The 12,988-nt window shown below is 42.2% G+C and overlaps 1 protein-coding gene across 1 annotated transcript in view; it reads right to left on the bottom strand.

The window, feature by feature from the left end:
* VWA3B (von Willebrand factor A domain containing 3B) overlaps positions 1 to 9,762 on the bottom strand; it is a 147,034-nt gene extending 137,272 nt beyond the window's left edge. Inside the window, exons 1-2 of the mRNA XM_079792069.1 lie at positions 9,574 to 9,762; positions 3,782 to 4,009 (exon numbers count right to left, since the gene is read on the bottom strand). Of these exons, the coding sequence (XP_079648195.1) occupies positions 3,782 to 3,977 (196 nt within the window). The 5' untranslated portion in view covers positions 3,978 to 4,009; positions 9,574 to 9,762. The remainder of the gene's footprint in view (positions 1 to 3,781; positions 4,010 to 9,573) is intronic.
* Positions 9,763 to 12,988: the final 3,226 nt, after the last annotated feature.

Genomic DNA, 12,988 nt, shown 5'->3' with positions numbered 1-12,988 from the left:
AATATATCTACAGACCACATATGTGACAACAGATTCATTTCTATAATACATAATAGACTCTCAAAACTCAACATTTAAAAAACAATCTAATTAGAAAATGATGAAAAGACATAAACATTTATTTTATCAAAGATGATATAGAGAAAATAAGCACATGAAAAAATGTTCAACTAACCTAGGCATTAGGGCATTACAGATTAAAACCACAATGAAATATTACTACACAACTATTGAAATAGCTAAAAAATTTTTATGCTGATACACTAAATGCTGTTATAAAGAGGAAAAGCTATCTTTCATAATTACTAATGTGAGTAATATAGCCATTTTGGAAAATAGTTTGGCAGTTTCTTAACAAAACATTAAAACAACATATACTTAACATACCACCTAGTAATTGCATTCCTGGGCATTTATCCCAGTGAAATGAAAGCTTATGTTCTATACAAAAACCTGTAAACAATTGTTCATAGCTTTATTTGTAATAGCCCCAAACTGGAAACTACTCATGCCGGAAACAAAACAGTTTCACTAAAAGAGAGATGTTGACAGGAAGCCAGGAAGGCTGGTCAACAACCTTAATTGCTCTAACCACTCATCCTTTAGTTGAGACATTGTTAGCTGAAGCAGCCTCCACCTTTGTTTTTCCCATGTAAATTTCTGTTTATCCTGGCTAAGATGTTTTCCCCAAAGCCTCAATAAAAGGGATGGCATGGCCAGAGCAGGGAGTAGTTCTCCCACTAGAGTTGGACTACTACTTGGCCCCCCATTTCGCCAAATTGAACTTCTTCAAGTCTCCTTTCATTTGTGTGTGGCCCTTCTCCAGAACTCGAACCCTGAACTGGAACCCTGAACCACGTGGGACGTGAAAGGGATTCCTACAACTCAGATGTCTTTTAATGGGTGAATGGTTAAATGATGGTACATCCATATCATGGAACACTATTCTGCAATAAAAAGAAAGAAACTATCATTCTGACCAGTGTGGCTCACTTGGCTGAGCATCAAAAGGCCACTGGTTCGATTCAAGGTCAGGGCACATGCCCAGATTTGCAAGTTCAGTCCCTGGTAGGGATGCCTTGCGAGGCAGCCAATCAGTGTTTTTCTCTCACACCTATGTTTCTCTCTCCCTCTCCCTCTTCTTTCCTCTCTCTCTAAAATCATTAAAAACATATTTTAAAAAAGAAACACACTACTGTTACATGCAACAACTTGGATGGACTTCAAATAAATAATATTAAGTGAAAAAAATGCCAATTTCAAAAGCTCACATATGATATCATAGCATTTATGTAAACATTTTTAATATATTTTATTGATTTTTTTACAGAGAGGAAGGGAGAGGGATAGAGAGTTAGAAACATCGATGAGAGAGAAACATTGATCAGCTGGCTCCTGCACACCCCCTACTGGGGATATGCCCGCAACCAAGGTACATGCCCTTGACTGGAATGGAACCTGGGATCCTTCAGTCCGCAGGCCTACACTCTATCCACTGAGCCAAACTGGATAGGGCTATATAAACTTTTTTTTTTTAAATCCTCACTCGAGCCCCAACCATTTTGGCTTGGTGGATAGAGCACTGGCCTGTGGACTGAAGGGTCCCAGGTTCAACTCCGGTCAAGAGCATGTACCTTGGTTGCGGGCACATCCCCAGTAGGAAGTGTGCAGGAGGCAGCTGATCAATGTTTCTCTCCCATCGATGTTTCTAACTCTCTATCCCTGTCCCTTCCTCTCAGTAAAAAAATCAATAAAAAATATATATTTTTTTTAATTCTCACTCGAGGATATTTCTCCATTGATTTTTAGACTGGTGGTCACCACGAGTTAAGGATGTTAGGAGATAGAGGTCTGTATGACTATAAAGGGGTAGCACTGGAAGAGCTTCAATCAATCACCCAAACCACCGAAAGTGCAAAAAGGTATTGAAATTTAAATGGAATTAAATGAAATACTAAAACATATTTAGTTTACCCAAAAGAAGGCAGGAAAGGAGAAACAACGGGTAAAAAAAGATGGGACAAAGAGAAAACAAAAAGTAAAATGGGAAACCTAAATTTAACTATATAAATTATTACATTAAAGTAAAACAACAAAACAAACACTATAATTACAAGACAGAGATCATGAGACTGCGTTAAAGAGGCACAGACAGAGATTACAGATAGTTGGAGAGTAAAATACTATAAACATTCATGCCATGTGAAAACTAAGCATGACAAAGCTGTGGTAATTATATTAATATCAAATAAAGTAAATGTCACCAGAAAGTTATGACAATCCCAATGTATATGCATTTAGAGCTTCAAACTAAACTGACAGAACTAAAAGGAGAAATGGACACATATACTAGACCAAAAAAAAAAAATCACTAAAGATATAGAATACTTCTATCATACTATCAACAATCTTGGCTCAATTAACATTTATAAATATTATGTAGAAACTGCAGAATACATATTTTTTCCAAGTGTGTATGAAATATTCATCAAGACATATGATGGGCCATAAAACAAATCTCAGTAAATTTCCAAAGATTAAAATTTTATGTTCTCTAACTCAACAGAATTAAATTAGAAATCCAACAAAAATAAGGTATCTTTAAAAATCCTAAAACATTTGGAAATTAAACAGTACGAAAAAAAGGAAAATATTTTTAACTCACTCATAATGAAAGCACTACCTATCAAGATTTGTGGGATTCCACTAAAGCAATGCTTGAGGAAATACTTACAACTCTCAATGACTACATTAGAAGAGAAAAAAAGGTTTACAATTAATTATTTAAGTTTCTACCTTAAGTTCAACTCAAAGTAAGTAGAAGAAAATAAATAATAAAGATCAAAGCCGATATCAATGAAATAGAAAACAAAAAGTAGAAAAAAAATCAACAAAGCCCATATTTGGTTCTTTGAAAAGAGTTGTGATATACCACTAACAAAACTTGTCCTGAAAAAGTGAGAGAAACACAAATTATCAACATTCAGTAGTGAAAGAGGGGACATTACTACAGATTCCACAGGCATTAAAAAATGTTAAGGGACTAATTTGAACAGTGTTTTGCCAATATATTTCTTAAAACACACTGATAAAATGAACAAACTCCTTGAAAAACACACCTTCCCAAATTACCATGATGAAACAAAAAAATCTGAATAGCTCTATGTCTACTACAGAAATTGAATTTCTTATCAAACTTTTCCTACAAACAAAACTCTAGGCTCAGATAAGTTTCACTACTGAGTTCTATCAAACAGTTAAAGAAGAAATAGTGCCAATCATATATATACAAACAACATTAGAACATAGAGGAGTAAATATTTCCAAATAATTTTATAAGGCTAGTATAATCCACTATCCTCACACATTGCCATACTCACTGCTGAAGGGCAGTACTCACAGGAGTTAATAACCAACATTCAAGCCAATGCATTTAGAAAAAAAATTGGACTACAACACAAGGAAGGACACCACAGGAAAACAGCACACTCTCCCTGAAACTACACATCGCTACTGACCTCCCTCCGAAAGGGGTTTGCACATCCCAGGGGATAAATACCAAAAAAATATATAAAATATTTAAAAAATTATATTTCACCTTTCAAAGAAGAAAGAAGGAAATTAAGCATTACCAATATTTAATATGCATATTAACAAATGTACATCTATAGAATACTCATATATTGGGGGTGCCAAGGTTTTTTACCCACAAGGAAGTGAGATCAAAACAAGCTGAGAGACCCGTGGTTTTTCAGGCAGCATCACTCTGTGAGTACTCTACCTTCACAGTGTGGAAATCCAATTTGTGACAAAATCTGTTTCAAGTTCAATTTGTTGCTCTTTAGCCCATGCAGTTGGAGCCATTCCTTGGATGAGATGAGACTCTGCTTGGCCACGTCTGTTTTGGTGTTGCTCAGTCCCTCTTGCCTCCGAAGCTGCTGCTCAGAGATGGTAGAAAATGAGCTTGATATCTCCATCTCTGTGGTAGGATCTAAGTCACAGGGGCCTCCTGTAAAGGCAATTGTCAAACTCAGACTTCCTGAAAACTTGGAAACAATCTAATATCAACAGAGGATTGGTTTGAAATAAATTACAGTACATCATGAAGTGGAATTCTATCTGCCAGTTAAAAATTACTAGTATAATACAGCCCTGGACAGTGTGGCTCAGTTGATGGGGCATTGTCCCATGCACTGCGAGGTGGATGGTTTGATTCCTCATTAGGGCACATGCCCAGGTTTCAGGCTCGATCCCCAGTGGGGGGCATGCAGGAAGCAGCCGATTGATGTTATGCTCTCACGTGGATGCTCTTCTCTTCTCCCTTCCTCTCTCTCTAAAAATCAATAAACTATTCTTAAAAAAAAAACTAAAAAAAAACGCTGTTAGTGCTTTTCCAATCTTTAAACAAATTATAATACAGATGTATATTTGTTGGCAAAGAAGATATCTACATATATTGCTAAAATATATCCATAAAATTCCACATACATAGGTAGATACTCATATATACACAGAAAAACATTTAGAAAGATATATGCTAAGAGGCTTATAGTAGTTTTCTATGTGGTGAGAGTGTGTGGGACTTTTGCCTTTTCTATGTTGCTTGAATTTTTGCATTATTTAAAGGTTTCTAAAACAAGATTTATTTTTATAGTCAGAAAAATACAAAGGTCTTCCATTTTGGAAAATAAATAATCACTCCTGAAACTTCATTACACATCAGTATTCCAATTATAATCATACTAGAGGACCGGTGCACAAAATTCGTGCATGGGGGGAGGGGGGGTCCCCTCAGCCCAGCCTGCACCCTCTCTAATCTGGGACCCCTCGGGATCAGGCCTAAACCGGCAGTCGGACATCCCTCTCACAATCCAGAACCACTGGCTCCTAACTGCTCACCTGCCTGCCTGCCTGATCACACCTAACTGCCCCCCCCCCGCTGCTGGCCTGGTCACCCCCAACTGCCTCCCCTGCAGGTGTAGTCAACCCCAACTGCCCCCCCACCAGCCTGGTCGCCCCTTACTGCACCCCTTGTCGGTATGGTCACCCCCAACTGCCCCCCTCTGCCGAACTGGTTGCCCCTCATTGCCCACCCCCGCTGGTCTGGTTGCCCCCAACTGCCCTCCCTGCGGCCTGGTCGCCACAAGCAGCCTGCTGCTCGGTCGTTTGGTTGCCCCTCACTAACCCCCCTGCCAGCCTGGTCACCCCACGCAGCCTGTTCAGTCATCCGTTTGGTTGTTTCAGATGCAATGGTCACTTAGCCTTTTATATATATAGATAGATGCATCCAAAGAAGGTAAAGAGGATGAAACGCTGAGAGGAAACACACTGTTCTGCATGTGGAGCAGCCAACTGCGAGCTAGTGAGAGAGTGGGAACCAGACCGAGGCTCGGCCCAGCCGGAATACATGGCCTCACCTTCTGAATGTTTTCTTCTCTAAAACTGTAAAGTTGGATTGACACATTCTGGCTCACACAGCCAGCTATTCTGGGACCAACTGGACTCAAGGCAATATGCAACATATTAAACTTATCTAGACCTGCCTAAGTGTAGCCAGGAGGAAAGGAGTCGCCAAACTGTAATGCAATCTTAACCCATTCACCACAACTTCAAGAAGGGCCTGACAATTGGGGGAAAGAGTCGAAAGCTCTGCTTACTTCTGCAGTCAGAGTGTGCAATGCATATAAATGAGTCCCCTGGACTATAATACAATGGAAACAGTCCTTTATTCCAACCTTTAAACTATATTTCCTGAAAGTCTCACATGAATTTCAAACACAGAAATCAGTTGGACCCAAGCTAGGGAAGTTTTTTTGAAAAGAAGTTAGAAGTGTCATTATTAGCAATTTTATGTATATTCTGGGTAGTATATATTTTATCCTTGTAATAACCTAATGAGGTAAATAGCCCTACTATTATTCCCATTTTACAGATGAGAAAACCAAGACTGAAAGAGCTTAACTAAGGTCTTCATCGTCTCACAGCAGGTAGATGCATAATTGAGATGTCAAACCCATCATTTGGCTCTAGTGTCTAGAACACAGAATGTTCTGTGGCCTTTATTATAATAATAATTTAAAAAAAAATACTGCAGTAACTTCCATTTGTTGGCCAGGCCCTGAGATGAGCTTTTTATATGTGCTATATCATAAATTCTTCATAACCATATTTGTCAGATACTGTTAACACCCCATTTACATTTGAGGAATCAGCAGCTTTGAGAATTTAAAGAAGTTGTTCAGGACCCACAGCCAGTAAGTTGCAGAAGCAGGAGGAAAAGCCATTTCTTAACCACCTGCTATGGCACAAGCCTACCAACAGAGTGCATTCCAGGAGGGCTGCTTTCTCTTAGGGCTCTGGGTCCTCACTGAGGAGAGAGCAATAACCTTTATTTTCAGAGCTCAGGATCAAGAAGCTTCCTGATTTGTCATTTTCAAGTTTTTAAAGATAATGATTTCCATTTTAAGATTTATATGAATTTGTACTGTCCAGATATGTTGAATTCCAAAGTTACACAAACTCATATTATTGGTGAAGATATTGCCTTCTTCCCACGAGGGCTCAATTTGATGAGAATATTACAAAAACATTTGGACAGCATCATATAGGAGTGGGAAAACTGAGAATGGAAATTCTGTGTAGGTCCATTCCACCACATTAGGTGACTTCCCTTCTCCACAGTGGTAGCACCACATGGTCCCTAACTCCCAGGCTACTGCAAGGGGCAGATGTAGCAATACAGGACTTCTGCATGGATAAGCACCTGACATATTGGAAAGAGCTATGTACAAATAAATAACTTAAATCATTGTCCTTTGGTAACTGTGCTTTGTCTCATATACCCACTTTCATTCCGAGCATCTTTTTACCCTCACACCCCAGTCATATTGAGCTATGAAGCTGTTTCCTCCTCCTTCCACTCTAGAACCACAGAACATGAAAACAACAAAAAAAAGCACGGACTATATGCTTCAACTTTCTTTTTGGGATCTGTCCAACAAAGACTGGTATTTACATTTGGCCAATGGTTCTTATAGAACAAAAGGAAGCTTGGAATAAAGGTTTTTTATTATTTATTTCATCATTTCCAATTCACCTTTCTCTTCCCTGAAACATACTCTCCCACCTCCTATACTCTTACTAGAGGGAGCTACACGCCCTAGAGTAAAAAGGAAACACAGCTACATAAACTATTCTAAGACTCCTAAACTGGATTTTGGAAATTTAAAAGAGGCTTCTGAGCCAAAGGGATATGTTCTTGATTGCAAACAAAAAGGCAACTGAATCCTTTAAGGTGTGTGCCCCAGTCCCTTCTGCACTCACATGTCTTAAGAAATCTAAAATTAAAAAAAAAAAAATCTGGTTAGTACTATTGGATCAGAGAACCTGTAGGAATCATTGATTCAGATCTTGCCTTGGGGTTTTTTAACCTGAGAATGACCGCATTGTGGGAAGTGAAAACAACTGGAAAATGGAACTTATCCAGAAAAAAACACAAAGGAGAGAAAGGGCATCTCCAACAGAAGGGATCCACCTACTCAAACGGGATAAGAGCTACTGTGTCAGGGCCAGGACGCCTGCCACAGCAGTGCTGCCAAAGGGCCTGCAGCAACCCTCCTGTACACGCCACCTGCTTTCCCACCTCCCAGGTGGGCTCCTGTTTCTCCTAGGAAAGCCCCAGCCTTTGCTTGGACATGTCCCCAATGTGTCCCTGAACACTTCAGATTTGTCCTCTCTAGACTGAAAGAAGGTTCCATGCTACAGGGACAAACTATATGAATGTCCTCAGCACAGTACCTCGTGTACAGCAGGCACTCTGCATGGGTGTTTAAAAGTTTAATTAAACTAATCACTCAGAATTGCTGAGAATCCTGATTTTTTTTCAAACAAGGCAAAGATTTGCATTTCTAACAAAGCTAAGATCAGGAAATAGACATCTGTTTAAACAGAGACATTATTTTCTGTATATTACTATGTTGTTGTTATTATTACTATTATTATTCAGGATTTCTTCATCTGAGGTTATTACAAATTGGGGAAAGAGGAACCCAGGAGTAAGAAATTACAAATTCCAGTTGAGCGCTGCCCTAAGTGCTATACCAAGGGCCAAAGCTTGGGGAAACAGGAAGGGATTTCCTAAATAGAAAGAAGTGGTGGGGGGAGGAGAGGGAGGAGGGGAAGAAGAAGAAGAAAAAGGAAGTCAAAGTCTGGTGAAAGGAGGGACGGGAACGCAGAATTTGGGGGAAAATAGAAAGATTAATCTGGCACAATCCAAAGGCTCCAACCAAAGGAACTAGGACAGGGCCTCGTGTACAGCCCGTGCTGCTGGGGTCTGCCATGCTGGGCAGCCAAGAGGTGGCCACGGCTGCTGAGGTGAGCACCTGCGGACGTCCTCACGGCTTCTGACAATAGGTCCTAGATGGTTGAGGCACAATGCACAACTTAGAGTCTATTAATTCTATTAATACTTCCTGCCCTAGCTGGTTTGGCTCAGTGGATAGAGCGTCGGACTGCGGACTGAAGGGTCCCAGGTTCGATTCTGATCAAGGGCACATGTCCGGGTTGTGGGCTGGATCTCCAGTATGGGTCGTGCAGGAGGCAGCCGATCAATGATTCTCATCAGTGATGTTTCTCTCCCTCTCCCTTCCTCTCTGAAATCAATAAAAATATATTTCCTATACTTTTGCTTTATTATCAACACCCAAAACTTCCTATATCCTTGTTAGTTTCTGAAAAAGAAGTCTGGGCTAAATGGATATATCTTGTGATTTATGTGAGTTTTGATTTTTGATTGTTCCAAAAATAAAGAAAGCTGGGATGAGGCACCGTGGGTGCCCTGCCGTAACACTCCCCCCACCCCATTCTCTGCCCTTGAGGGCAGGGCTAGGCAGAGGCAGGGAGACTGACATGGGCTATCCCATGAGTGAGAAAATAGGGCCAAGAAAAGAAAATCTGAGGATAACTGGGGTGCTTTAGGGGGAAGGTCATTGCTGAGGAAAAACAAAACAAAAACAAGAAGATTAAAGAAAAACTACCAAGTGGAAACTAAGTATAAATTTTATGCCCATATAACAAGAGCAAAAGAATGGTGCTCATCTTGGTGGTGTGATTGTGAAAACCAGGCCGGTGCGGAGGCGCGGAGGGAGCCGGCGGCCGTTCCAGGACGGAGAGTTGTAGAAAGCGTCAATGCAAACAGATGGCCCCGGTTTGAGGCTACTCCTACCTACCATTATAAATAAATGTCTGGTTCTCGCATCACCTCCAAAGCCCAAACTGCCTTGGCCATCCTACTTGGCCCCTGGTACAGGGAGGAGCTCGGGGCTGGCGGTCCCTGCGGCTGCGGCCCAGGCGGAGGGAAGGGCTCTGGAGTGGGCCGCGCCGGGCCGGGCCGGCGACCAGCTTTCCGTCCGGACCCAGGTAGCAAACAGGTGAGTGAGGAGGCCAAGTCGCCAGCCTTTCCGGGCCGGTTTCGGCCTCGGTAAGTAGGGACCGTCCAGCTCGGAAACTGAATTTCCCAGGCTTCCCTGAGCCCCGCGGAGGGTCTGACGTGGAGTGACCGCATCCCACACTTACTAGGCTTCGGTCAGGTGACAGGCAGGCGGTTCCGGTTCCACAGCCGCCCTCCCATCCTCGGGCCTCAGACCCGAGAGGGCGGGGGAGGGACGCCTCCCTCTAGGTGATAAGCGGCGCCTCCCGCGCGCGAAGGGTCCATGCTCCTCGCCTAGGACTCCAGCCGTTCCATGTCCCTTGTGACCGAGTAGCCGCGTGGCCAGAGGATGACCACGGCGTGGCGGTTGCTAGGACAGCGCCAATCACCGCGCGGCTCCCGGACTGGGGGCGGGGCCAGGAGCCGGGGCTCAGGGGCGGGACCGTGCGGGGGCGGGGCCGTGAGGGGCGGGGCGGGGCGGGGCTTCCAGGTGGGTTCCGGCGGGGTCGGGAGGGAGCCACGTGGGGGCGGGGTACTTCCGCCTGGGCCGGAGTTCCGACGCCAGCGGACTGGGAAAATGGGACTGTCCTCTGCGTTTGCTGTCACCAGGGAAGTCAACAACGGTGGCGAACATTAATCAATAATATCATAAACAAACGAATACACAGGCCAGCGAAAGCCTATCATGGAGGAAGGCGGGAAATAAGCCAGTCAGAGAATCTAAAATACCATATGATCTCACTTATATGTGGAATCTAATGAACAAAATAAACTGAGGAGCAAAATAGAAACCCAGGCTTGGATACATGGAACAGAGGGATAGATGTCAGGGGGCGGGGACTGGATGAAAGAAGGTGAAGAGATTAGCCAAAGAGCATATATGCATAATTACTTACCTAAATTATCTGAGCGTAGACACAGACAACAGTGTGATGATGGCCAGAGAGAAGGGGAGGCGGGGGCTGGTGGAGGTGGGCTAGGAGGGGATGGGGACATCTGTAATAGTGTCAACAATAAAAATAAATTTTAAAAAATAAAGGCGGGGAGGCCAGCACATTGTAGGAACGTTGCCATTAACTTCTGTACTCACTTTTCAGCGTGCAGAGGACTTACTTTTTAATTTTCATGTCAATGCTGTAAAGAGAGTTTTCTTCATTTTACAGTTGAGGAAAGAAGCCTAAAGAGCGGGGCAGTTGTGGGTTACTCAGCCTGCCTGAGGGTGGAGCTGGGACAAGGGCGCCTTGAGCTGCAGTTTTGCAGACTTGCAATTTTGGAGGCAGGGGCTGCAGTTACCAAAAATACTCTTATTTATTGGATATGAGAATTCCTATAGGCATTACTTTGTTCATTCAGCTTTACATATAATCATTTCAGTTTTTCCTTATCAAATAAGAGCTCAAAATATATGCCTGTGATTTTTCAGTCACTCAGAAACAAAATTGTACTTACGAAAAGCTTCTTTCAAAAAAGATCCCACAGGCAAGTATTGTTTTTAGTATATTGGGATATTAAGTGTATTTTACATTTTTAAAACTCAAGAAGTTTAAAATAACCCTTATTATTTGGTTTTGAGTCAAAAATCTAAGAAAGTATAGTTAATAGTTAATTTAAGAACTGAATAATTATATCCCCAATAGGGGTTAATTATTCCTGCGTTCTTTTTAACACCTTTATAACTAAAAAGTACTGAAAGCTATTATCTCAGGTCACAAATCATTCTGTAAAGTTATTTGACTATGTACCATTGGCTCTGCAAATGACACCTGTCAACCTTATCACCAAAAACCACTCCCCCCAAAACATAAAAACTCAACAGTGCTAAAGATTCTGTTCAGAAAGGAGAAAATACAGCAGCTATGACCATATTTGCCAAGGCCACATTCCTCCCTGCTGTCCACACCTTCCTGGGTCACATGGATGCCATGGAGCACACAGCATCCACATAGCCAAACGCACGGCCTCCACAGTCACACCAGGCTCTCCGGTCCCCGCCTTCACCCATGCATTCTCCCTTCCCTGGGACACTTGCCACTTACAGGCAAGTAACTGCACAAGATTTTATGTTTTGGTCAGTTATGTTTACGTGCCTATAAGCATAAGTTCCTATCACAATGTCAAACACTACTTAAATTGTAGACAGATGAAAGAGCAGAAGTCTAGGTCATTTTAAAGTATTGCAGAGCTGATACAAATGAGTTCAGCTAGCTACCGGATGGCTCCCCTCATTTTTGTTTGTTGACCAGATTAAGAATACTTTGGAATAAGAATACTTTTAACATAGTTATATAACCACTGTACTGAACTTTAACCATTTTTTTTAATTTACAGTTTACAGATAATTTGTATTCCTACCCTCAACCTTAGTAATTGGTGTTTATCATATCAGACCCATCCTTAAAGTAATGTCTAACCTATTTACCACTCAGGACCAGATTATACTTTCAGTATCTTTGCCCACTGCCCACAGCTCAAACCCTCCAGCAGAGATGCCTCTAACCACAGATGCCTTTACTCAGACCACCCCTTCACCTGGATTAGCAAAACTTGGAAGCCACAGCCCCCAGGTCCTTCAGGGTCAGCTCAAGCTCTTCTCTCTTCACAAAGCCTTCCATGACACTCTAGCCCCAATAATTTCTCTCCCCCTGTCCAGACTCCGCATCAGTTGTCAGTACCACACCTTGAACTGTCTTATGACAAATCTTACATTATTATTTGACCTTTATGCTGTTTACTTTTCAGGATGAATGCTTTTTCTTTTTCTTTCAACAAGTCTATCACTGGCACTACTTGGCCTTATGGGCATGATTAGAATTTTGGGGGTTGGGGAACAGGAAGGGTGACAAATGAAATAAAAGGAAGAAAAGCAATTTCCCACCACAAAAACTGGAACCAGAGAACAGTAGAAAATTCATTCAAGGCTGTGTATGTGTGAGAAGGAGTCTGAGATGGCATTCACCTCCTTCTGAAGAAGAAGGAAGAACGAGGAAAGAGGGGAAATAGAGCAATGAAATCAGGCAGCAGCCACAGGTGAACCTTGGTTGGCACTGTTGGCCCAGGGTGTTTGGCTGCCAGGGGCTGCCTGAGAGAGGGGGGTGAAAGTGGGGGAAGGCAAAGTCTAACAGACACTTGTATATATTGTCAGGTTCTTCAGTTCAGTATTTACTATTTGGGGAGTGAATGCAGGCCTATGGTTCTCAATCTAACACCTTTTGTAAAGAATGGAGCTGTTAGGTATAACTGTTCTACCCTTGACAATTCAGTAATGATCAATACTTAAAAAGTAATAGCTAAAATTTATTCAATGCTAGACAATGTTCTAAGCACTTTAAACATATCACTTCATTCAATCCTTTTTAAAGCTCCTTGAGGGAAATACTATCATTATCCCCATCCTATCTAATAAAGAGGGAATATGCTAATTGACTGCCACACCCTCACAAGATGGTGGCACCTAGTCCCCTCAGCCCCGCCTCATCCAGCCAGAGTCCCCCAGTCCCCTCAGCCCCACACGAGAAGGCAGTTGGAGGTGATCAGGCCAGCAGGGGAGGGCAGTTGGAGGTG

The sequence above is a fragment of the Cnephaeus nilssonii genome (assembly GCF_951640355.1).
Source record: "Cnephaeus nilssonii genome assembly, chromosome: 15".
Taxonomy (NCBI): Eukaryota; Metazoa; Chordata; class Mammalia; order Chiroptera; family Vespertilionidae; genus Cnephaeus; species Cnephaeus nilssonii.
This window is presented reverse-complemented; position numbering and strand designations above follow the sequence as displayed.